The sequence below is a fragment of the Aegilops tauschii genome, chromosome 3 (genome assembly GCF_002575655.3).
Source record: "Aegilops tauschii subsp. strangulata cultivar AL8/78 chromosome 3, Aet v6.0, whole genome shotgun sequence".
In the NCBI taxonomy this organism is placed as follows: domain Eukaryota; kingdom Viridiplantae; phylum Streptophyta; class Magnoliopsida; order Poales; family Poaceae; genus Aegilops; species Aegilops tauschii.
The window spans coordinates 618,214,982-618,238,756 of record NC_053037.3 but is presented as its reverse complement, the minus strand read 5'-3'; the positions used below and the strand labels follow the sequence as shown (position 1 = coordinate 618,238,756).

The following is a 23,775-nucleotide window of genomic DNA, read 5'->3' as shown; positions in this document are numbered from 1 at the left end:
ACGTGCTCGCCCACCAGGCCTAAACGGAATCAAACATGTGCCATGCAGACGTGTCCATGTCGTGGATGTGAAATTTCTGAATAACCAGATTCCAAAGCCTGAGAGTGAAGCGGCATCTGAAGAAAAGATGAGGGCCACATTCCTGCACCCGTCGGCACAAGGGGCAAGGGCCACAGTTAGGCCATCCTCGCTTCTCCAATCTGTCCGCATGCCAGAGCCTATCCTGAAGCGCGAGCCAAGCAAAGAACTTGACTTTGGACGGGGCCCAAGCCTTCCAAACCATTTGGTCCATGGGGGAGAGGACCAAACCCAAAAACTGTGCCCTGTAAGCGGAGGCCGCGGAGTAGTGCCCAGATTCCGTGTGCTTTCATAGGATGTCATCCTCAGCTAGCTCATACAGGTATACCTCATGCAGTAGCATCCAAAGGGTGAAGAATTGTGCAACATGCTCGATGAAAACCGATGCGGGCGGTCTGATTTTGAGGATCCACGCGTTGTCCTTGAGGGCCTCCTATACCTTCCAATACTTCCGGAAGGAAGCCTCGTAAATGAGGGAAGCAATGTCTTTGAGCTTGCGTCCAAAGAGCCAAGCGGAGTCCCAAAATGAAGTCTTCAAATCATCATTTCGGTCTCTCCTGGCAAGCAACATCTGTTGACTTCCCGGCCATAGTAACGACGGCTCCCTAACTCTGGATGGGCGTGTTGAGGTCTACGCTCCATGGCACGAGCGGGGCGGAGGTGGTCGGGGACTACTGCTGACCGAGCTGCTTGACTGATGGCATAGTAGTACGACATCTGCAGCTACTCCTGCCAGGTCGGAGAGTGCATCGGCAGTGGCACCCGATGGGTCGCCGCGTGTGCTAGCTCTCTGCTCCTCTGTTTGCGGCGGCGCGCGCTGTGTGTGCTGAGTTGATCTTGCGGGTGGCCCCCATCTCTAGATCCTCAGCCTTCGCCTCCGGCGGAACTTCGAGCATCTCGATCGGGCCCATGTGGGGCAAAATTGATAAATTTGATCTATGGACGAAATCAAATCACGGAATGAACTGCTCGTGAAACTATTTCACGCTGCTGACCTTTTTGTGTGACGCCCGACACGAAGGCGCCACACTACACTGTGCAACGCCTCACAGATAGGCGCTACACGCCTGGCCAGCGTCGCATCCGTGTGATCCGAAAATTACTAAGTCAATGTGCAGCGCCTGAGAGCTAGGCGTTACACTATACAGTGTAGCGCCTAGCTTCTAGGCGTTGCACTAGTGGTTGCTTCATTTTGTAGTGCAACCACTAGTGCAGCGCCTGAGAGCTAGGCGCCACACTATACAGTGCACCGCCTACCTCTTAGGCTCTGCACAATGACTTAGTAATTTTCAGATCACACGGGTGTGACGCTGGCCAGGCGTGTAGCGCCTATCTGTGAGGCGTTGTACAGTATAGTGTGGCGCATTCGTGTCGGGCGTCACACAAAAAGGTCAACCGCGTGAAATAGTTTCACGGGCAGTTCATTCTGTGATTTAATTTCGTCCAGATGTCAAATTTGTCAAATTTGCCCCATGTGGCAGCATACGGCGAACAGAGGCGAGAACTAGGATGAAGGACGACAACAATCAGAGTGAAGACCCAGTCAAAAAAAAAACAATCAGAGCGAAGAGGGAGTGAAAGCACGGGAGAGTACTAACTCAGATGGAGTAGATACGTGAGAACAGTGAACGGACCAAAAATTTGGAGATAAGTAAGTGCCTTCCTTTAATTTTTTGAAACTCATACTTCCCTTTATTAGTAGGCACAGATGAAAAACAGAACGCTATTTTATGGGAGGACGTTAAAATAAAAACAATGGGAAAATGACAACTATTAATCAGTTCTAATATAATTACTTCAATTCAAATTCACTAGTTTGGTTTTTTTCTTATTTAATTAGTACTGATAAACTTAGAAATAAAGGATGTCTTGAAGAATTTCCATGAGCCGATCTAAGCATGATTCAGTGCAGTTTTACAAACTACTGCTCCATGCCTCCATCCATGGACTTGAAAAATGACGAAATTTTTTAAAAATACCTAAAATCAAAAGAGAAAAACGGGAAAAAAATATGTGACAGCTGTGGGGTTTGAACCCACGCCCACGCCCTTTCGGACCAGAGCCTAAATCTGGCGCCTTAGACCACTCGGCCAAACTGTCTTTGTTCCTAAATTTACACGTTCTCGTTTATATCCTTAGCACGATTAGTACTCTGTTTATCATTTTAGCGCACCACACAGCTTTCCAAATTAAACGATGAGAGCTAGTACTAGAGGGTAATGCGACTGATGGATAACGATCGGTCTCCAAGTAAATTGATAACTGAGTCATCAGAGAAACGTGAGTCATTTGACTTGGGCTGTTTTGATACTCCCTCCGTCCGTAAATACTTGTCATCAAAATGGATAAAAGGAAATGTATCTAGACATATTGTAGTTCTAGATACATTTTTTTTGTCCATTTTGATGACAAGTATTTCAGGACGGATGGAGTACGTAGTTACGATTTGAAGTATAATCTACTGTAGTACACTGATGGGCCTCTCTGCGGTTAACACCTGAAGATGTGCTGACGTTGAATTCATTCTCGTCCTCCTGCCTGGTGCATTCTCCTAGATGCTAGCTGCCTGATGTGTCCTGCTGTCGATCTCTGCTGAGTGAGATGGCGCCCTCTGCTGCCGTCCCCCCACGACGCTCCGACCTTGCCGTCGTGATCTCACTCCCACGGCCACAAGGGACGGGCACAAATTCAAATTACCAAACTTTAGAGGGGGCCAAACACACATTTTAAGGGTATACATGCAATTTTCAAGGAAATTAGAAGGTTATATTTGCAAAAATTTCAAACTTGGGGTGCCATGGCTCCCCCTGCACCTACCCCTCCGCTCCGTCACTTGTGCCTAGTGCTTGGGCCCAAATTTGGGGTCGGAATGGAGTAAGCCCTACGTGAGGCATGTCACGTAAGAGGAAGAACAGATCGCCCTTTGCCGCTACTGCGAGCGACAAGGGCGACTCCTAGCGCCACAAAGCCCGGCCGCATCACATTCCCTCTTCTCCCTTGCCGTCGCCGGAGGGCGCCGCCGAGGCTGCTCGTCCTCTCACGGGGTGGGTCCCGTTATGGCGCGCGGCAGCGCAACCGCGGGCTTCCGATGGTGGAGCGGATGTGAGGCAGCCGGGCCATGGCGTTGTGTGGTTGAGGCGCGACGGTGGGCGTACTCGAGGCGGGCACAGTGCTCCGGTCGGGAGGCATGGAGCCGAACAGGCGGCTAAGTGCTCCTGATTTAGCGGTGGCTGCGCGGAGGCGGTGGCGATCTACCTTTCGTGCTCCAGTTTCAGCAATGTCGGCCCCTGGGTCAACCAGCCAAGGAAGGGCTCACACCGATGAGGTGGTGGTCGGCGCACTACAACAAAAACCACCCTATACAAACGCATATCTATCAACGATATAATAAGATGTGTTGTTTGTTTTCACCTCCCACGCCCACCTCGCCAGCTTAGCGCTAACCTCCTCCTCGTTCCCTAGAAAGCAGCTAACCTCCCCGCGTACCCACCTCCTCCCAGATTTTTCTATCCCCAATCTCTCTCTCTCTCTCTCTCATCCCCAATTCACCTCTCAGCCGGGCTCCATGACCACGCCGCTGCCTCGGCACCACCGATTCCGGTAAGCTCCGGTGCTCTCCCGCGAAGTTTCTCACCAGCCCGTCTGTCCCTCGGCGCTCTCCACCGCCCCCGTGCCGCCGCGACGTCCTCCGCAACCCTACTGTTCGCCGCGGGTCGCCGGCGCGGCTGCCGCGCCTCCTCCGGTTTCTGGCTTGGTCTCGGCGGTGTTGCTCTGCCTCGGCTACCTCACCTCCGACATTGAAGGTTTAGTAAGGCACTCTCCTGTACCCGTACTCTCTCTGGTGCTTTGTGAGGACATGGCCATCATGCCATGGTGGATTCTTTATTGGCAATCACGACTGTGATCTAAACTATCTTATCATTTGCCTGATGCACTACTACCTGCGCTCGCTTGTACCTGCATCCACGCCGCCCCACAGTCTTGAGTTCTCTATTGCACACTCAAATACAACTGCCTAGTGTTAGCCATCGTCGTATTGTACATCACAGCTGGATAAGAACCCATCACGGTCAGTGATCTTGCTGGAGGTCCAAATATTCAGTTCATTTAAGTTTCGGGCTTGCATTATACATAGAGAAAGAAGTTTAGAGCAAAAAACAACAACACTGTATATCAGTTCAGTATTACAAGAGAACAATATGGTACATTAACAACCGAGGATTTCTTTTAAAAGTGTGTACACCATGCCATAGTTGTCACATATTCCTACCCTGATTAGTGATAAATAAAATTGATAAAGACTAAACAGTTTAACGTGGATTACTGAAACCTTTTTATGTGTGTTTTTTAGAGAACTAATTACAACTGAATCAACTATAGATTCGATGTCAACTGGCAAAAGCAATTAGGAAGAAAGGATTGTCAATGCAGTTCGGATAAGTCAGCCAGCGAACAATATTTTCTAGAAAAGAATGGGCAGAAATGTAACAGGACCTAGCAAATATTGAGGCTACTTGAGTATAAAAAGACTGAGTCATAAATTTGGACTGCAACCTGTCCCAGGAGCATTCTGACAAGTTATACCACTGTGTACAAATTCTAATGAAAACTATGTAACTTGTTCAAAATGCAAAAATCAGATTATGTTAACTATGTAAACTTTGCTGAAAATCATTTTCCTTTTCGAAACGCACTTAGCATATCTTTTTTCTTTCATGAATACGCAAGTTGCGTATCTTTTCATTGATAGAAGGAGAGTACAAGCATGAGGTTGCAACGCTTACAAGGCCATATACACGCTAGGCATGGTGTACAAACGTAGGAGCAGACTAGAACAAGGGGGTTAATTTGCTCAGCCCCAAAACAAAAAACTGGGAACTACGCGCCGGGGATGATGTTTTGTATCCCGTTGGCGCCAGCCTTGGCCCATAGGCGCGCCTCTTCCTTGATGGTATCGGAGATGAGGGTGAGCGATGGTCCGGCTCCGTCGAAGATGCATGCGTTGCGGTGCTTCCAGAGCCACCGTGCACATGGAGGCCGGCGCATGGTCGTGGGAAGAGCTTTACCAAGTCTGGAAGGGCGTGTTGGGGTCGGGGTGGTTGACCGCCGCGCGAGCCCAACCGAGGATCTCATGCCAAACTTAGCATATCTATTACTTAGTATATCCAGTTGTGGTGCATTATATATGTTTAAATTTTCTTGCTGCTATGTGCACAGATGAGTCCTTACCTATTTCTTTGTCACAGTTCTGTAATACTATAGGAATAAGTATCACATGCATCCATCCCTAATCTCAGCTTCCCTTACAGGTTCTGAAATTGACCTTGCTTCAGCCAACATGCGTGTGGTCGTTCTGTCTCTTAGCAGGTAAACTGATACACCATAATCCTGAATTTAATATATTTCATTTGGCTCCATAGTATGTACAATTATATACACTATAATCTTAGTTTGGGAGCAGTTCTTGCATTATCCAAGATAAATCATTGCAGAATCAGTAGAATATTAAGATGACACTCGCACGAATATTCTAACATGTGTTTGCATGAATCGCACCTAAATAAGATGCATTGCTGAACCTCTCTTCCCACGTCTTTTTTTTTCTTAACTCACCCCCACGTCTTGTTATTGTAAGTAGCGAATCAATTTCTTTTTATTTTTCTGTAAACATCCTGAATTCCACCGTTTCTAGAAACAGAACTCCCTATTTTTTTCCTAGAGAAGCCCAAACAAACCTGTGCCCTTTCAGGGGTCGAGGCCATGGCTCACGGCTGGGGCTCAGCACATCTGAATCTCCGCTTGTGGTACATGTCCCCATATCTGTTCAGGGTGGCGCTACAAGATCAAATCGAAACCAGATCACATGGCAGCTCAGTCTGGTATGTATATCATTCCCAACTGCCAATTAATTATTCTGTGATGTCTTCTCGTTTACTAATCAGAGCATGCTCTTGTCTGTACTAATTAGATCATGCATTCCTTCAAGGGCCTAGGTAGGTGTGATGACGAGCACAAGTGGATTGGATAGTTGTCCTTCCACCCCCCCCCCCCCTCTCCCCTTATGTTCCTTATAGTTCATTGTTTTTCGTGTTGTTGCTTCTGCAGGTTCTGAAAATTCATTCATAGGAAATTCTAACGCGTGACTATACATAATTTTGTATTTTCCAGAGGTCTCTACATTATATTTTCCATAATTTGAAAATACTTATCATTTAATTTGGAGCTGACGCAAGATGCCAAATTTATTTAGTACATGGTTATAAGTTGCATAATCTGCAATGTTGTTTAATAAACTCATGTTGAAAACGTTCTTGCCTTTAGATTATTATAATTAGCCCCACATCTATATCTATATCAGAGTCTTCTTAAATCACATTTGCGAGCATTTATCACACTACCTAATTTAGGTACATCCAAATCTAGCCTGGTGTGAATTATTTTCTTTGAACATAAAGTATTTTTGAATTGTGGAAACCTTGCATCTATTTGTATTTTCTGGAAAGCTGCAGATCTTTCTTTGAAAACGAAGGATCTGTGATATGTCAGCACATGTTTTTCTTCAAAGGAGGTACCTCATTTCTTACATAGTATGTTCATTTCAAGGTTTAACTCAATTAACACACAACAGATTTGTTCATAAGAAAGCAATGATCAAAAGTATTTGTCCGATGTTGGCTGTTACTCTCCTTTTCTGCGTACAAAGCTGCTAATGTCATGGCATTCAACTTCTGTATGGTGCCCCTCTACATTTTGTTGCTCTATTAACCTGATTTTCTCTACCGTAAGTTACTCATGTCATTTTTCGTTTCTGTAGATTGCCAAGATAAATGGATGATGCATGGCTCAGATGTTGATTGCAAGGACTATTAGATAATTAGAATGTCATTTTCACGATCAATGTTTCAAACATTGTAGTAGATTGCAAGGTCGAGAATTATGATAAAACTAGATAGTTTCGCATCTTGTAATCTTTGGATCATGTTCTATGCAACGCTACACAATCGAATTAATATATGAGGAAGGTTTATTATATTGTGGCTCCTATACAGTATTGATGTTGACCAAAAAATTCTGGATGGCAATATATAAAATATCATCAATCAATCATGATATTTAGCAAAGCCTCTATAGTAGTTGCAACGATATAACATATGATTGTGCAGGGTCGTCACCAACGCATCTGAAGTGTTGTTGGGCTTCAACTCTATATGTTGCTACCTTACAACGATCTACATGCCGTTTACCAACGCATGTGTATATGTTGTTGTAGACATTAGCAACGCCACCAATGACAACGCATAGTAATCCGTTGGTGTAGACCATAGCAACACATATATGTACATACGACAACGCATCGATGCGTTGCTGAAGGGGGGTTCTTGTTGTAGTGGCTTCGCCATCGGTATTGGTCATTGTGGTCACCACTTCGACCCGAGGCGATGGCCCCGCCATAGATTGCGGTGGCCTCTCAAAGGTCTTCGTGAGGGTTCCTCTCTCCAGATTCAGCGGTTGACTTCGGCGGTGTTATGCAAACTATGGATGACGGCTGATGTAGCTAGTGTTATGGTTGTGCAGCGGCGGCGGTCGCATCACATGTAGTTGCTAGGATTGTGGAAAAGTAGTGGCGACAACACATGACTGACTTTGTTGGTGGTGCTACTCGAGCATCAGGTCTTAGAGCTCCGGGATGAAAGCCTAGGTCTTACCCGAGTTTGTTATACCTGGCAATGGCGATGTTTCTACGTCATTACCTTGTTGATGGCATTTCTTGGATATGCTTAGACTGATTCTTTAGGGTGAAAATCTAGATTCTGGCCTTGGGTGGTTAGATACGGTGATGGCGGCGCTTAAACATCGCTCCTTTCTTGAGTAATTTTGTGGTCCTAAAATATTACTGGAAATGCGATTTTCCTTCAAAAATAAAAGTAACTAATATGAAATGGTTGAAATGAAATAATAAAGTGGGCATAAAAAGGTTATGGCTTGAATAATTTCCCAGAACCGATCAAAGCATGATGTTAAGACTCCCTAGATCCATTGCAAGTTGTGTCTTTTATATTGGTAGTAGAAGTAGATGTGACAAGTATATTCTAGGCTTTGAGGCGTTAGCAACGAATACAAGGGACTCTTCATTCCACCAAATTCTCTAGGAGATCTCACACAAACAACGAGAAAAATGGGCGCATGCATACATGAGCAAGTTCGGCTTCAGGTGCATGCTCTAAACAAAACCTTCTCATTCCCATTCACTTGTTAGCACCATGATTCAAGTGCAAATTTTGAACCCACAAGTGCAACGAAAAGAAGATGGTGGCTATCAAGCATCTCTATCTTATCTAGGTACAGAAGAGTTGGTCTTGGTTGCTTACCTCCATGAAGAAAGCCATGTTTTGTGTCCCATTCTTCTTCTTATTTGGTATCTTTTGGACTAATGCCACATGTTGGTTGATGCCCACTCTCCCTCGGGTATTTGACAAAGTAAACTTCACCACCTTCCATGCATATTGTCACCTTGGCATCCCACTCTTCAATAATTGGGCATTTCTCTATTGTGGCATCTGATGTAGTAGCCATGTTTCCTTTTGATCACTTCTTGGACTCCAATAGTGTCTAGCAAGGTGACCCTTCTTGGCACAGTTGAAGAACTCACATCTCTTCTTTCTCTCATCTGTCAGCTACTAATGATATTCTTCCTTTTTTTTTCTTTGAGCCCCTCTGGGTAGTTGTTTTCCTTTGGGCACCATATTTCACCTCTTGTCCACTTCTCCTTCACTGCTTCTCGACCTCTTAATGGACCCTTCTTCCTATTGATATAGAACACCTCATCTTCATATCACTCTATAAAGGTGATTATATTCATCTCCTTGGCTAACGCCTTCTAATTAGCCAATAAATTCTCCAGCTAAGGATGGTTGTGACGGCTATCCTCTCACCACGGCCATAAGCCCAATGTACTCTGGTCTAAGGACATAGGTTATGATCCTTCTCATCCTCTACTAACCTTCTCTTCGGGATGAAGTTGGGATACACAACATATACTCTTTACTTATGTAAAGTACTAACTAGTACTGGAAGTGTCGCGTTGATACCAACAAGCTCATTTTTTGGTACATTGAGTCATGCCTCATTCTTCTTTGAGAACAATTTTGCAATTTCTCCTTAGCCACCCAGCCGTCGCCACATCTCGAATGTAGGTCGTCCTCCTTCGTGTTTTTCAAAGCAACACATAGTCTTGCCCACGTTGATGTGCCACTTCCACAATGTCTCTGCACTCTTTGGAAGACTGGAAGAGTTGTATCAGTGCTTGCAGTGCCCTCCCTTGAATCCCAACCTTGTAGGAAGGATTTCATGTAGCTTAGCCACTAACCATAGTTGTGGCCACTGAGACTCCTCAAGCAATGCCTTATGCTCATGATATCTGATAATCTCAACTATTGCCCAACACATCCTTTGCTTACTCCTAGACTAGCGATCTTCACAGTACCATACAGTCGGCAAATTTTTCCCATCTTAGTGACTCAAAACAATGAAGAGACCCGTTACTCACCAAAGACGTCACCTCTTAGTGACTACCGAAGGCCCTGTGTATAGAACAAAAGGCGGGACGAAGGTAGACAATTAGCTAGCTTTATAGGCGCGAGATGAAAATGTTTTGTTAACTTATTTAGGAATTCGGACCTTAGAAGAGTTGAGGTAGGGAAGTCATGACACTTTCTTAGTCTGGTCCAAACATGGTTTCAAAAGTGTCTTTCAGTAACTACAAACTGATGTGATTGATGGACAACGAGAGGTTTCCAAATTATTGATGACCGATTAGAAACTATAGATGTGATGTGCAACATCATTAGAGCAATGTGACTCGTCTGATTTAGGCGGTTTCAATGGCTAATTATGACCCTCGAGATCGGCTGCAACTTGTGCTTTTCATGTTGGTAGTACAGGTAGTAGATGTGGAATGTATATTCTATTGAGTTGGCAAGGTATGGAAGATAATTTTGCTTCTATCAAGTTCTCTAGAAGTCTAGATCATACACAAACAACCAGTAAATTGTCTCTAGAGATCACACACAGACAACCAAAAAAATGTTCGCTAGGGATCTCACACACAACACAAAACGGAGGCACGCGTAAGTCGTAACTAAGCAAATTTGACCCCAAGTGAAGGATCTAAAACAAAACCTTCTCACTACATTCCATTCACTTCTTAGTACCATCCTACAAGTCCAGATTCTGAATGTACAAGTGACAACCAATCAAATAAAAATGATAACTATCATCAACACACTAGATTATATTTTTGTAAAAAAAACACTACATTGATATGTTTACACGGGTAGTTCAGGCACAGATTATGCGAAGAAAACCACTGACAAGAAAAGAGGTTAATGTAAGAAAATGACATTACCACTACACCGCTAAATCTCGAGTCTGTGTACATTACATAAACAGAGTAGTCATGCGCTTGAAGCATGCTCCTTTTGTATACAGTTCCATGTTAGCTCCCACCAAGGGGATTTCTTTCGACATCCTAACATTTGTTCTTCTTGGGTACTCATTGTGGTCTCTAGCCGAGACCAGTGGAACACGACATGGAGAGCTATCTCCTCCTCGTTCGATCAGGCGGCAAAGTTCCAGTCGACGTTGTGGTTGGATCCAAGCCCGGCGGACTCCGATCCGGTGCTCGACATGGCGGATATGGCTGAAAAAGGGAAGGAGATGACCGAGGGCGGAGCAGATAGAAAGCGGAGCGGACAATGGGAGTAGCTAAGATTTGGTCCAAGATGGTGATTGGGGTGGAGTTTTGTAGGGTCGGGGTGGGCTAGTCCGACGTGATAGATGTGTCCGGGCAGTCTCAAATCTATCCCACATATGGGCTAGAAATGGAGGTGCCAAACAGCCCTGGTTGGGTGGCAATTTCTATATGGTTCGTGTCCGAGCTTTCCCAGATCTGTCACACATATGGGCTGGAAATGGGAGTGCCAAACAGCCCCGACATATGGGATGGAAATATGGGTCTGAAATATTTCTGGGAATATATATTTCCTTTTTTGCGAGAATATATTTTTCCTTCTAAAAAGGCAATTCATATGAAACAGTTGAAAGTGAATGAAGTGGGCAGAAAGGAAGGTTATGGCTTGAAGAATTTCCATGATTTAATCTAGAAATGATTAGTGCAATTTTACAAGATTCATGGATTTACAAGAGGAGAAGAAGAAAAAGAACCTTGAAAATAAAACAAAACAAAAAAATATGTGACAGCTGTGGGGTTTGAACCCACGCCCTTTCGGACCAGAGCCTAAATCTGGCGCCTTAGACCACTCGGCCAAACTGTCTTGATGCTTGGTTGCCTGTATTAGCCAATATATTGTGGATAACCACAACCAAACCTTACATATACACTTTTTCCGGGTGAAAAACCAGTCTTGCTTCCAGAGTCCCAGCATATAGATATTTCAGCCTATCCATGATTCATATGCTAACAGGCAACTTCTCAAAGTAGTGGTCATGTATGTGTAGTAACCCCTTTTTCTTCTTAATGAATGCAGAGAGTCTGTCATTTTGAAAGAAAGAAAATTGTGTAGTACTCCCTCCGTCCCAAAAATAAGTGTTCCAACACTTGATTTTGGACGGAAGTAGTAGTACACAATTTCCTGGCGTGAGGGAGCTTTCCAAATGATGAGAGTAACTGCGAACAGATGGATTGATGGACAACGAGAGACCTCTGAATAATTGATTTTGCGCTTCTTATTTTAGCAGTAGAAAGTATATTCTAGGTTTTGTGGAGTTGGCAACGGATCCGAGAGACCGTTGCTTCTATCAAGTTCTCTAGAGACCATCCACAAACAACCAAAATATGTTATCTAGAGATCACACACAAACAACAATAAAAAGTTCTCCAAAGATTGCACCAAGAAATGTTCTCTGAAGATCACACGATCACACACAAACAACCAAAGAATTGAGGCACACATAACTGAGCAACTTTGGCTTCAGGTGCAACATCTAAACAAAATCTTGTCACTTCATTCCATCCAATAGTTTGTACCATGCTCCAAGTGCAGATTCTGGATGCACAAGTGGCAAACCAACCACAGCAAGACTGCTTCGCGTCCATCAACGCCGCCGAATCACATATGCTTTACACGACCTGTTCAGCACGGATTACCAACTAGATTACCGAATCTCGGGTACGCGTATACGTAAATACAGTAGTCAAGCGCTTGAAGCACGCTTCTTTGTACACACAGTTCCACGTTAGCTCCCTCCCACCAAGGGATTTCTTTTCGACATCCTAACAGGCATTCTTCTCTCAGGCACTCCTTGTGGTCCTGCGCGAGCCTTTACCACTCCTCGTCCAGGGTGGCCCTGTGGAAGCACAGTACCGTGCACACGAGGATGAAGAAGGAGGTGAACTCGATGAACATGGCCCCCGTCTCGATCAGGCCAGCGTGCCTCAGGATCGCCGGGATTGCGAGGCTTCCCATGGCAGACATGCCGGTCAGGAACTTGGCTGCTTTCATCCACCTGAAAAACGATATGCCCTGTCTGATTACAATCGTTATGGTAGCAAATGTGTGGATAAGCATCCCAAGTTGTGATTGCCATATTACTACTTCTCCAAAGGAAAGAGAATCATCAAGTTAGAACTTACGCTCCACCCTCTCCGCTACTCAAGAACCGTGTGGATCCGTCGCCAAAGAACAGGCATGGCATTGGCACAATGATATACATGAGTGCTGCAGAACAGAAGAAGCACAAGAACGTCAGTGGAAAAGCCACAGCGACTTGCTCATGGTGATTGAGGAGGATAACAAACCAGCAGTCACCTGCTAACATAGGCCACCAGTTGTTGTACAAAGCACATGCCTGCACCAAGAAAATAAAGAGTCAGAGAATTCAGAAGTAACAACTTGGTCAAATAACAAAGGGATGGCAATTTGATGCTGCTCAATAACCTCCATATAAAACAATTACTACAGTAGGCGTGCATGTCAATACAATCAGACCAATCTTTCTGTGCATCGACTCTTAAGATGATTTTTCTAGCATGTGGGACTCCTAACTGAATAACAAGAGTAACCCTGAAGTGACCAGCAACTATGCCACAATATTACTCTTTCGTACATTCCTTGCCTCTTTGGCACAATCACACAATAGAATGCTGGGCATGAATGAATTGTAGAAACAAAACTTGAAGTCAATCTGTCAGGTTGTCCTCAAAGTTACTGAAACTGACAGTGAGTAAAACAATTGCTGCCACTGTACCATCTTTCAGAAACCTGATTCAGTGAGCTTTAGGCATGGATGTACATAGCTTACCAGGATTTGCAACAGAACGCTCGTGGAGAACATACACGCAAGTCCAGCGAGCCTGTAACAGAAATTTTTAATAAGATGACACACTTGTCAAATGCAAAACAACGGTTAGAGACATCAGAATAATGAACTTACACTGTAAAGACACACGCCAAGAGTAAGTTGACAGAATCATCCAGCAGCAAGGACCGAAAGCAAAGCAGACGAGGAACACACAAGTTAGTCAAACACTTGAAGCAATTTGCAGGATATAAGAAAGATAGATATTATCAAGAACTGCTCAGAGTGCAAGAACCTAATATAAATGCTGAAACTGGACCGTGCTACCAGAGGGTAACTGCTCTGCTCATTACAGAGCATTAATTCATGAGAACGGATAAGCCAAACCGTGTTTCTTATTCAATGGAACCCCTTCATTCCTATTTCAGATTGAACCACTTGAAGGGGTTAATATTTGCTCATCACACATAAGGCAGACACAAAACCGAATGGATATATCAGTTGAGTCAGGAATTTTCCACTACGCAAACCACAGAGCTCTAGCCTGAACTGATCGCAGGCATCGAATTCCATATCCTGCAACTCCAGGCCATGTTGCTATAATGGCATGACCCACACTCGCGTACATCCTACCACTACTTGCATGCTGAATTGTCAGAATCTGCGCTATCTTGATCAGAGCGCCGTACCGAGGCGAATGGCTAAAGAACGATCCATACACCATAGGCAGCCACCGCCGGCAGCCCATTGATAAGATGGAAACGAACTGGACGCATCACGGCCCCTGTTCCACGCAAATCTAAGCCCCTGGCAGCACAGCCGACCCCTTTCCCCTAAGGAAAGCGCACTCATCTGAGTGAGCAAAATCACGCTCCCCTGTAGATTACCAGTCGCCGGCAGCCTCGCCCACGCTAGGTATACAGAGCCCCCGGGCCAGCGCCGCACCAGAGGTCTGACCAACCCGCACCAACCAATCGGATCTCCCCGCACCCTGACCCGCCAATTCGCGACCCCACGCCCCCCACCAAGAACCCTAGCCGCCCGATCCCCGCCCCGAATGCGAGGTCAGCCCGATCGGCCAGGCAACAGGAGTTGGGTCGGGGGGAGAAGAGGGATCCCTCACCTTCCACGGTCATCGCCATCTCCGGCGGGCGGGCGGGCACCTGTCTGTCGCCTCCTCCTGCTTTCCTCTCCTCTCCGACTCCAATAACTCCTCTGACCGACCGACCGACCGACCCCAAGGAAACAACCGAGATATCATCTCGCGCTGGCAGGTGGGGCCGGGCGGTTTGGTGGGGCGGGCCCGCCTGTAAGCAGGACTTGTAGAAAGTCTTTGTGGGCTTTGGGCTTCGTGGGTTGTGGCGCTAGGGCAAAAAAACCTTGGGGTTTGTTCGTTTGGGCTTTCGGACGGAAGAGCGGCGGCGGCGGCGGAGAACCATGGTGCGGCTGACGCTGGAGCAGACGGCGAGGGAGGCGGCGCCGGCCGGCTGCCTCGCCACGTTCCTCGACCTCTCCCACCGCTCCTTCACCGACGTAAGCCCCTCCCGCCTCGGCTGCTTCAGTCTAATGGTGGCTCGCCGGCGTTGCTCATCTCTCTCTGTCGTCGCTGATAGGTGTCGTGCCTGGGGAGCTTCAAGAACCTGGAGCGCCTCGACCTCGGCCACAACTGCCTCGTCACGCTCGAGGTAGTACATCGCATCCTCCCCATGCCCAATCTCAAATGCCACGCACCGGGTCCAAACATGTACTGCTGCTGCCCTTGATGTGGATTGCTGGACAGAAACAGATAGATAGATAGATATATTCTTCCCGGCATTTCAACCCTTTGGATTGGATATACGCAAGTACCTATGTCGTCGTTATTCACCTTTTTCACTAGTAGCAGTTATCGGATAAACGCCCGCCCGCGTGCTACCACTATTATCGTCCTCACGAGCAACAGCAGCATCTTAACAGGGAAGGCGCTCTAGGTGTAAATGCATGGTTAAAATGTTTAACAGTGAGCTAGGATTTAAACTCCGCCTATGTCTTCTAGGCATAGCCGGTCCCAAGCCCGGGTAAAGGAGGAGGGTTGTGATAGGCTTGGCGAGCCAACGTAAAAACTAGCCAGTCCCATAGGTATGTAACCCATTTGAGCGAGAGTAGTACTAGGATGGGTGACCTCCTGGGAAGTCCTCGTGAAAGGGTTTCATATCTAGCCTACCCCAACTTGTTTCGGATAAAAGGCTTCGTAAGTAAGTAAGTAAGTAAGTGAGCTAGGATTTAGCTAGTGCTTGTGCCTTCTTATGGATGATGATGATAGCTGGTCTGCTTGCTCCATGGGACTGTCAACTCTAGCTGCTATCTTCATTTGAGACTCTGAGGGTCTGAGTATCTTCTTATTGTCACTTATGGTCATGTCTTGTGCATGTTGAAGGGTTTGTCCGCGTGCACCAATCTCAAGTGGCTCTCGGTTATAGAAAACAAGCTTGTGAGCCTGAAAGGTGCCGAAGTCCTCTCGAAGCTACAGGTGAGATGCTTTCCTGGCCCTGCATTTTCATCTGACTGAATACATCCAGGATTAAATGCTAGCTCGCTACTTTTAAGGGGATAATTCACTGCTTGAATCATAATTAGTACTGGGGAGTTTTTCTTATCCCTGGCTGGTGCAGGTACTGAATTGTGGCAAAAATAAATTGACAAGAATCGATGAGGTCAAATCTATGACAAGCCTGGGAGCGTTGATTCTCAACGGTAATATGCTGCATGAATGCTATACACTCTCAGCTGCTCTTCTTTCCCTGTTCTTACCTTACTTGATTTACTCATGTCGGATCTTGGTAATTATTCATGCAGACAACAACATTACTTCCATCTGCAAGCTTGATCCCCATCATCAGTTGAACACTCTCGGTATGCATTTTTTATAGCACTCATTTGTTAGAATGGACTGCCGGACTGTGTTCCTTTACTCTCACAAAGCACCCTGCATACCTTCAATGTTCTTTTTCCTGTAAAATGTAATCTTACTTCTCAGTTCTCGCTGATAATATCAAGAATCAATCGATTCTGGCTGTTGTAAAGAAGAGTAACTTTTATAAACTACAAGTACAAAATACCAACCTTGTCAAATGCAATATATAACTCCATGTGGCGTTCATGTTGGAACTCAAAGAAGTGTTGCATGGCAAATAGTACTTACTAATTTATGTGTATAAGAAATTCATATTGCTTTAGTAAAGTTCAAATCAATTAAATACGAATTTATGTACAATTCATTCATGCTTTTCTGTCTCCATGAACTTGTTAATTGTGATTCATGCTTTTCTGTCTCCCTGAACTTGGTTAATTGTGAATGTTTGCTCTGCCACAGTTCTCTCTAAGAATCCAGTTATTACTTTTGGTGATGCTTTGGTCAATGCAAAGTCTATCAAAAAGGTACTTGTTCTTTATTTAATCTACAAAAATATATTAGATGTTCTGGTGGCTCTGTTATGTAGCATTTATAACAGCAGTATTTGACTATCGTCTTATTGTTACAACTTCCGCCAGATATCCATGTCTCACTGTGAAATAGAAAGCATTGGATCTTCTCTTGCTGCATGTGTGGAATTGAAGGAACTTAGGCTTGCTCACAATAAGATCACTGTATGTACATGGAGGGCAATTTTATTTATTTGTCTCCTGTACATTAATTGCTATTGTTTCTTGTTAACATGGTCTTATGCACCTGTAACTTGCAGACAATTCCATCAGACTTGGCCAAAAATACCAAAATCTTGAACCTTGACTTGGGAAATAACTTAATTGAGAGGGAGTCAGATTTGAAGGTTTGCATCTGACTTCCTCCCCACATGTTCAACACCATGGTTTGCTTAGATAGTTTTAACCATTGGTTTGGTTGCTAGGTCCTTTCTGAACTGCGCTACTTGAGGAACCTAAATTTGCAGGGAAATCCTATTGCTGAGAAAGGCACCCTAGCTAAAAAGGTGACCTCTCTCTCTCTCTCTCTCTCTCTCTCTCTCTCTCTGACTTCTCTTCATTCCATAGTGTATTGTAATTGTAGTTCTTGTGAGTAACTTATAAATGTTCTCTCAGGTCATGAAAATTGTGCCGAACTTGCGCATTTTCAATGCAAAGCCCATAGAAGCCTTTTCCCAGAATGAGAACTCTGGGAAAGGGAGTAAGCTGAAGAAGGATGAAGAGATGCCTGATCGTGATCCCATCGATTCTAGTACGAAAAAGAAGGAGAAAAGGAAACGGTCAAAGCAACAAGTGCAGAGCCCTGAAGAACCTGCTGCCAAAGACACTCCTCCAGCTGCTGCCATTGCCGCCCCAGTTAAATCCGCATTGACGGATAGTAAGAAAAAGAAAAAGGAGAAGGTAGCCACGGAGCAGGACAAGAGCAGCAGACCGAAAAGCAAGGATGACAAAGCTTCTTTCGATGATACCGAAGGAAAGGCCAAGAAGGAAAAGAAGAAATCTGTCAACAAAGGAGATAAAGATGCGGGAGGAATCGATGACACCGAAGTGTCGTTTGCAGAGTTGATGTTTTCTGGAGATGGCAGCGTTCCAGAGCCGGTATCGAAGGACAAGACCCAGGCAACTGCCGTGGATGGAAAATTTGTTGGAGGCCTGGTGATTGATCACACCAAGAAGAGGAAGAAGGCGAAGGGCACCCCTATCGACGCGTCGGATCTTAAGCAGTTGTGCTCTGCGCCTGAGGTGGGTGCGGGTGGACTGTCGGGATGGGATTAGTGGTGCCTAGTGGGCTTGACAGACGATGTGTATGCCCAGTGAGTAGTGTTAGTAAACTCCTGTTCTAGGATCTCTGTTGCGATGAGAGCCTTTGTGTAGGCAGCATCTGAATTTCTTTCGACGGTTCTTTTGCACCTGAAATATGTAACCTGACTTTAAAATGTTTGTTTGAATTTTGTGAAACTTGAGACGATGATAACTGGATTCCATGGTTGGCCGCTCATAATTTTATGAAACTTGATATGATGAAAAAAGATCGCTAGTTATAGAATTTTGTTGACATAGTTCTTAAACTTTTTTAGTTGTGTGAACCTTTCTACAGAGATTAGCGAAACGTTGCTCAGCATTAACATATACAGAGATTAACTGGAGTAGTTAGCAAGGCTGCAAACTACAGTGACAGCATTGCTCAGCAACAAAATTCTTATTTGAGGCAGTAAGAGTCACCATTGATATACATACCATCGTCATGAAACTCGTAGCACACGTACTGAACATTGAACATGGCAACGAGACCACATAGATTGGCAGGGCAAAATTTCCATACAAGCTTCAAGAAAATAGTTTTCCTGTCTACCCGAGACATATCATCAGCATGCGCTGTTTGAACTAAGCCAATACAAAACTAACCTCGTTCACGCACAAGTAAAACAAAGAAAATTTCCGAGCACAACGCCAAGTATTAGGGAGAACTGGAACAGAGCTCTGTGTCTTCGTCTTCACCAGGGATCATGGTGTTAGGGCGCTATCGGAACCGTTGGAACCGCTTGCTAACAAACTCATACGGCGGAACTTTATCGACTGCGGAAGAAGCAAGGCAAAGGAATTCACATTAATTCATAATGAGCTGCGTATAAATTTTGAATTATCAGCTGCATTTGAAACCTAGAGGGAAATCAAGGAGCATACCATCTCCATAGCTAGCCATTGTAGGTTGGGAAGATAACAACATCTTAGCAAACGCTGTAATGTCATCTAGGGTCAGTTCCTCCATGCACTGAAGAAAATGATCGATAGGCTTCCTGTTGTGATGCAAACAAACAAAAAAACAGGATCGATGAGTTTCTTCTATGAGACAGGCTTGTGAAATATGGTTCGAACCGATGAAGATATGGACTTACCTGCTACCATAAGTCAAAAGCTGCCTCCCTATATCTTCTGCAACAATCACCTGCAATGCAAAGTTCACAGAGGGATATCAAATCTTCTTAAATATACATGATAACTTACAAGAAACAAAGAATGGTGTGTGGCTCCAAACATACCCTTGACTCAAGATTCATTAACACGGATGAAATCGTCGAGTTTTTCGCACGTGTCAGCTCAACCTCCGTTACTAAATGCATGCAAATCAAATCATATTTTACACATGCAGCTTCAGTGAAACCTCAGACAGATTAACCAAATAGGGAACACCTCATACCTTGTCCAGGCGTTGCAATAGCAATCAATTCCTGCACAGCGATATCAACAGCCTTTGCAACAAAATCTGGTGGCTGGAGTATTAAAAATGGACAAGAAATCATATTAAAACTCCAATAGATAATGGAAATCCAAGGCCAGTGACATTACAATATTAAAATTCAAATAACTATGTTTCATGCTAGAGTAGACCGTTATAAAATGGCACACGTATAGGTAGCATAGTTTTGCTATGAGAAATAAAAAACAAGTAGACTTTGTCAGAAATATCATATGTTCAAACGTTTATATATCAATTCACATTTGTGTTTTTTCTTCATTCTAATGCTTGTTTTGCCAACATCACCAGCAGAAAGTCAGTAGATGTAGGAAAGGTCCTGATGCACAATATTCAAAAGCAATACTTAAGCCCATGAAATGACGTTGAAGGATAAACTCACCGTTGTCAAATAGATACCAAAGAGGCCAGTGCTATCATATACATTACTGAATGCTGAAAATGATTGGACGTCATGATATCGAGTTAGGACTCTCAGGTCTGCAAAGAAACAACAGTGAACTTAGCCTTTTCCGCAAAGCATTCACCCCCTTTGAAACAAGAAATGATTAAAACTTCAAAAAATAAACTAGACAGTTCAGCCAGCAGAACTATTCTGAAATGTAAAAAACAGTAACTGAAACAACCACATAAAGTTAGTTTACACCATGGCAACCATCCTAGAGATGAATAATTGCAGTGTGTTCGTGACTTACAAAGCCGTGAATGCATCCCTTTTCCAGGACCACCAGAGGAGAATGAGCCGCCGCCACCCATTAAGGTCTTCAAAATATTATTGTTGTTGCGCATGAACATTCAGGAATTAACAATTAGAATGTGAAGATGTGGATGTCAATCTAGACTAGATCGTTACTATCAAATACCAACCCTTTGCTATACCTGTATGACGGTCATAATTGTAGCATCTCTCTCTTTAAGCCAGCCGCCTGGCACTTCAAAAGCCAACGCAACATGTGTCATCTGCAGGCAAAGAGACGAGTAAAATTTCAAGCTAGAACATAAGGGAGTCTCAAAACTCAAAATGGAATACTCGATCAGAAAGAACATTACATCTGATTCTGCTTTGTGTCTGAAATCACCACCTGTATACGTAGACTTTGGTGTTTCCACAGGGGACCCCTTGTGCCAATCAGACAACAAAGGTTCTGCAACATCTAACAATTGTTGATGATCAACACCTGACGCTGCTAGAACCACACGATCAGCAGTGAAGTTTTCCTGTTATAGAAATAGCAACGCTTCATGTTTTTTGATGTAGAGAGTATTAAAATAACCATATGGTGAGAACAGCATAGCTGAAACTGTTGCTCCTACAAACAATCATGATCCATGGATTGAAAATAAAGTTGTAAGACTAGAACAATCCTGATTACAATTTAGCATCTCTCATAGTTGCTGGCACTGGATCAGCCGCATACACACCAATTCTAGTATATTATGCGGTTAAATAGAACTACTTCTATATTTTAGCGCTGCCAACAGAATAAATTGTTAATATCTAGAATCTGTCGCAACTACATCCACGGAAAGCTGAAAGTATAGGGAGCAAAACGACCAAAGTGTGCAAGGATGCTCCACGGTGACCAGCGTGCTGATATCATGTAATGCTTTTGAGATGTGTGTTCACTCTATGTAAATGGTCATCCTACCAAAAATTATGTAAATGCAAGCCGCCAAGCAGCAAGCCATGTTCAGGAGGAATGCAAAACTCAAATGTCAGAAGCATTACATGATAGAACTTCCGAATAATATCGGCATTGATGATCTCAAGAGCCTCCTCAGGAGCTATCAGCGGGTTCGCGATCGCCCCCTCGTATCCAACAAGGTTAAGTACTTCCTGAAGAAACTTCTCCGGGTTCTTCTGCACCTCCTGGACCTCCTCTCGAGTAAGGGCCAGCTGACAAGCAACAAATCAACCACCACAATCAGCGCACAACAAACAAGATACCCAACCATAAGTTGTGTGTGAAAGAGAAAGACTAATGCATCGATGACATTCCACACCTGCCGGTCGACTTCGTCCTGGATGAAGAGCGGGTTGCGGACGGAGTCGAGGAGCACCTCGACGGCCTGCGGAATGTATGCCTTTAGCGTGTCGTAGCTGTAGACCATCTGCTCCCTGGAGGCGGAGGCGCCGACGTTGCCCCCCGTGGCCTCCACCTCCTGCACGATCTGCATGTGGCTCCGGTGCGCCGTGTCCTTGAACGCCAGCTTCTCGAGCAGGTGCGTCGCGCCGGCGGACTCGGGCGACTCGTGGATCGAGCCCGACGCCACGAACACCCCCACGCACGCCGTGGGACCCTGACAAACCACCACACGGAGGCGTCAGCGGAGCGCCATATGGGCTCATCGGAAGGAGGGGGGGAGGTGGGGGGTACCGGGACGTCCTCGGAGGCGACGCGGACGCCGTTGGGGAGCGTGGTGATGCGGGTGGGGAGGCGGGCGAGCTGGTCGGGGAGGCAGGGCGGGAGGTCGAGCCCCGGCAGCGGGTGCAGGAGCGAGGTCGAGCGCGCGGCGGAGGCTGCGCCGGAGAGCCCCCGCGTCATCGTCGGCAGCACTCTTTGGGCCTCGCCGCGCCCAAGCGGCCGGGACGCCTCGCACAGCTGCAATCAACGCAATCCATCCCAGAAACCGTGAGGCAGGCAGCAGGGCGACTAAATACAAGCAGACGAGAGGCGGGCGGGTGGTCAGTGGGCTCACCTTGCGGAGCAGGCGGGCGGAGGAGCGGAGCCGGAGCATCGCGGCGGCGGGGCCGGTGCTGGTGGAGGGAGCCGCCGGCGAGGAGGGGGAGGAGGAGCTGCCGTGGAGGAGGGGAAGGGGGAAGGAATAGTTCGGCTCGGTCTGCTGGGCCGAAGGTAGGGTTTTTTTGGTGCCCCGCTGGGCTCGGACCGGGCCGTCGTCCACTCGAGGCCCGGTAGAATGAGCCCAGGAGAAGCTGCCGGCCATTCTTCGTCTCTCTTTTTTTTTTCCCTGCCTTATCCTCCGAGCAAAGGAAGGCCACGAGCCTCCGTTGCTTCCCAACGCTCCTCTGTTTTCCTCTGCCTCTCATGGAGGCCTCCATGCTCAAGCCCTCGGTGCTGCTCCCTCCGGCGAGGGGAGGTCCGTCCACGACGCGGGGGCGGGGGCGGGGCTGCGTCGTCGCCGGCGCTGGCGCCGGCGGCCGCGGCAGCAAGGTCGGACGGTTGGTTCTTGGTTGCTTACTGTCCTGGGGAGCGAGCTCCACCCATTTCTCTCACACGCTGCTTCTTTTTCATTTTTTGCCAATCGAGCAGAACCTCGAGACACGGCGGCCGGAAGGGAGCGAGCCGGCCAGAGGAGCCCACGGCCATGTCCTACCCCTGGCGGCGGCAACGGCGGCGGCGGCCGTGAGCAGCAGCGCCGCCGCCATGCCGTGCCACGCCGCGACCGCCCCGGCGGCGCACGGGCCATCGCTGTCCTACTACTACAGGGCGGCGGCGGTGCTGGGGGAGCTGGACCCGGCGACGGCGAAGGTGGTGATCGGGGTGGCGGGGCCGGCGCTGTCGGCGGTGGGGTTCCTGTTCGTGGCGCGGATCGTCATGTCGTGGTACCCGAGGCTGCCGGTCACCAAGTTCCCCTACGTGGTGGCCTACGCGCCGACGGAGCCCATCCTCGCCGCCACCCGCCGGGTGATCCCGCCGCTGGGCGGCGTCGACGTCACGCCGGTGGTCTGGTTCGGCCTCGTCAGCTTCCTCAGCGAGATCCTCGTCGGGCCCCAGGGCCTCCTCGTCCTCCTCTCCCAGCAAGTCTCCCCCTCTTAGCTTAGTCATCATCTTTTATACTCTCTTGTCAGTGTAATATATGAGCTTATTATGGGTGTGGACGAATTTTCGACATTCGAAATTTTGCCGAAATTTATCAAAAACAGTCTTTTCAACTCCCACAACGATCCAGAAAAATTTCTCCCGATGCAAACGAAACAGAGCCTGGAACAAAAACTTGCATATTCACACTCAACTAATGAAGCATTCCGCTGCTATGGAGAAAGATGCACAGGTTGCAACAATCATCCTTACTTACACGACGAACTGCGAAACCATTCCAAATTTGCTTTAGGTATGAACTCGGCACAAAATCGACGCTTCTGACTCCACGAACAGAAGAGATCTGAAATCAGCAGGCGACTCAGTCGACACAGAACTAAA

The 23,775-nt window shown here is 46.3% G+C and overlaps 4 protein-coding genes, 1 long non-coding RNA gene and 2 other non-coding genes across 8 annotated transcripts; 3 read left to right on the top strand and 4 right to left on the bottom strand.

Moving 5' to 3' along the window:
* Window positions 1-2,092: 2,092 nt before the first annotated feature.
* TRNAL-UAG (transfer RNA leucine (anticodon UAG)) lies at window positions 2,093-2,178 on the bottom strand. Its single transcript has one exon. It is a non-coding gene; the product is annotated as a tRNA-Leu (tRNA).
* Window positions 2,179-3,510: 1,332 nt separating this feature from the next.
* On the top strand, window positions 3,511-7,108 carry LOC120976286 (uncharacterized). 2 transcript variants are annotated; one of them, XR_012205799.1, is made up of 3 exons: window positions 3,511-3,881; window positions 5,388-5,445; window positions 5,828-7,108. It is a non-coding gene; the product is annotated as an uncharacterized lncRNA (long non-coding RNA). The 2 variants fall into 2 exon arrangements; XR_006671303.2 differs by having other exon boundaries at window positions 3,511-5,445.
* A 4,223-nt stretch (window positions 7,109-11,331) lies between these two features.
* TRNAL-UAG (transfer RNA leucine (anticodon UAG)) lies at window positions 11,332-11,411 on the bottom strand. Its single transcript has one exon. It is a non-coding gene; the product is annotated as a tRNA-Leu (tRNA).
* A 671-nt stretch (window positions 11,412-12,082) lies between these two features.
* Window positions 12,083-14,560, bottom strand: LOC109786568 (vacuolar protein sorting-associated protein 55 homolog). Its single transcript, XM_020345141.4, has 5 exons — window positions 13,531-14,560; window positions 13,399-13,450; window positions 12,906-12,945; window positions 12,731-12,815; window positions 12,083-12,603 (listed from the first exon to the last, which is right to left on the bottom strand). Exons 2-5 carry the CDS (start codon window positions 13,429-13,431, stop codon window positions 12,420-12,422), a joined length of 342 nt encoding a protein of 113 aa, XP_020200730.1. The 5' UTR covers window positions 13,432-13,450; window positions 13,531-14,560; the 3' UTR covers window positions 12,083-12,419.
* A 203-nt stretch (window positions 14,561-14,763) lies between these two features.
* LOC109786567 (uncharacterized) lies at window positions 14,764-18,266 on the top strand. The gene is made up of 10 exons (XM_020345139.4): window positions 14,764-14,928; window positions 15,009-15,080; window positions 15,812-15,904; window positions 16,047-16,128; window positions 16,231-16,287; window positions 16,748-16,812; window positions 16,927-17,022; window positions 17,118-17,204; window positions 17,283-17,363; window positions 17,473-18,266. The coding sequence occupies exons 1-10, from the start codon at window positions 14,833-14,835 to the stop codon at window positions 18,130-18,132; spliced, it is 1,389 nt and encodes a 462-aa protein (XP_020200728.1). The 5' UTR covers window positions 14,764-14,832; the 3' UTR covers window positions 18,133-18,266.
* Window positions 18,267-18,541: 275 nt separating this feature from the next.
* LOC109786571 (mitochondrial-processing peptidase subunit alpha) lies at window positions 18,542-22,573 on the bottom strand. The gene is made up of 13 exons (XM_020345143.4): window positions 22,313-22,573; window positions 21,991-22,215; window positions 21,617-21,913; window positions 21,342-21,509; window positions 20,663-20,830; window positions 20,492-20,572; window positions 20,308-20,374; window positions 19,995-20,092; window positions 19,556-19,628; window positions 19,398-19,468; window positions 19,254-19,303; window positions 19,042-19,154; window positions 18,542-18,933 (listed from the first exon to the last, which is right to left on the bottom strand). Exons 1-13 carry the CDS (start codon window positions 22,556-22,558, stop codon window positions 18,878-18,880), a joined length of 1,713 nt encoding a protein of 570 aa, XP_020200732.3. The 5' UTR covers window positions 22,559-22,573; the 3' UTR covers window positions 18,542-18,877.
* A 38-nt stretch (window positions 22,574-22,611) lies between these two features.
* On the top strand, window positions 22,612-23,507 carry LOC109786572 (uncharacterized). Its single transcript, XM_020345145.3, has 2 exons — window positions 22,612-22,785; window positions 22,885-23,507. The coding sequence occupies exons 1-2, from the start codon at window positions 22,660-22,662 to the stop codon at window positions 23,389-23,391; spliced, it is 633 nt and encodes a 210-aa protein (XP_020200734.1). The 5' UTR covers window positions 22,612-22,659; the 3' UTR covers window positions 23,392-23,507.
* The last annotated feature ends 268 nt before the right edge of the window (window positions 23,508-23,775 follow it).

What these genes read in the sequence shown, in the direction of transcription:
- LOC109786568 (XM_020345141.4), bottom strand. Translation starts at nt 13,431, where the DNA reads ATGTTCTCCACGAGCGTTCTGTTGCAAATCCTG. An exon ending in CTGGTGGCCTATGTTAGCAG is followed by an intron (nt 12,816 to 12,905) that starts GTGACTGCTGGT and finishes TCTGTTCTGCAG; the next exon opens with CACTCATGTATATCATTGTG. An exon ending in AGTAGCGGAGAGGGTGGAGC is followed by an intron (nt 12,604 to 12,730) that starts GTAAGTTCTAAC and finishes ATCGTTTTTCAG; the next exon opens with GTGGATGAAAGCAGCCAAGT.
- LOC109786567 (XM_020345139.4), top strand. Translation starts at nt 14,833, where the DNA reads ATGGTGCGGCTGACGCTGGAGCAGACGGCGAGGGAGGCGGCGCCGGCC. An exon ending in ATGCAAAGTCTATCAAAAAG is followed by an intron (nt 16,813 to 16,926) that starts GTACTTGTTCTT and finishes AACTTCCGCCAG; the next exon opens with ATATCCATGTCTCACTGTGA. An exon ending in AAGGCACCCTAGCTAAAAAG is followed by an intron (nt 17,364 to 17,472) that starts GTGACCTCTCTC and finishes ATGTTCTCTCAG; the next exon opens with GTCATGAAAATTGTGCCGAA.
- LOC109786571 (XM_020345143.4), bottom strand. Translation starts at nt 22,558, where the DNA reads ATGGCCGGCAGCTTCTCCTGGGCTCATTCTACCGGGCCTCGAGTGGAC. An exon ending in AGGACGAAGTCGACCGGCAG is followed by an intron (nt 21,510 to 21,616) that starts GTGTGGAATGTC and finishes GTTGCTTGTCAG; the next exon opens with CTGGCCCTTACTCGAGAGGA. An exon ending in TATTGCAACGCCTGGACAAG is followed by an intron (nt 19,469 to 19,555) that starts GTATGAGGTGTT and finishes GCATGCATTTAG; the next exon opens with TAACGGAGGTTGAGCTGACA.
- LOC109786572 (XM_020345145.3), top strand. Translation starts at nt 22,660, where the DNA reads ATGGAGGCCTCCATGCTCAAGCCCTCGGTGCTGCTCCCTCCGGCGAGG. An exon ending in CCGGCGGCCGCGGCAGCAAG is followed by an intron (nt 22,786 to 22,884) that starts GTCGGACGGTTG and finishes CCAATCGAGCAG; the next exon opens with AACCTCGAGACACGGCGGCC.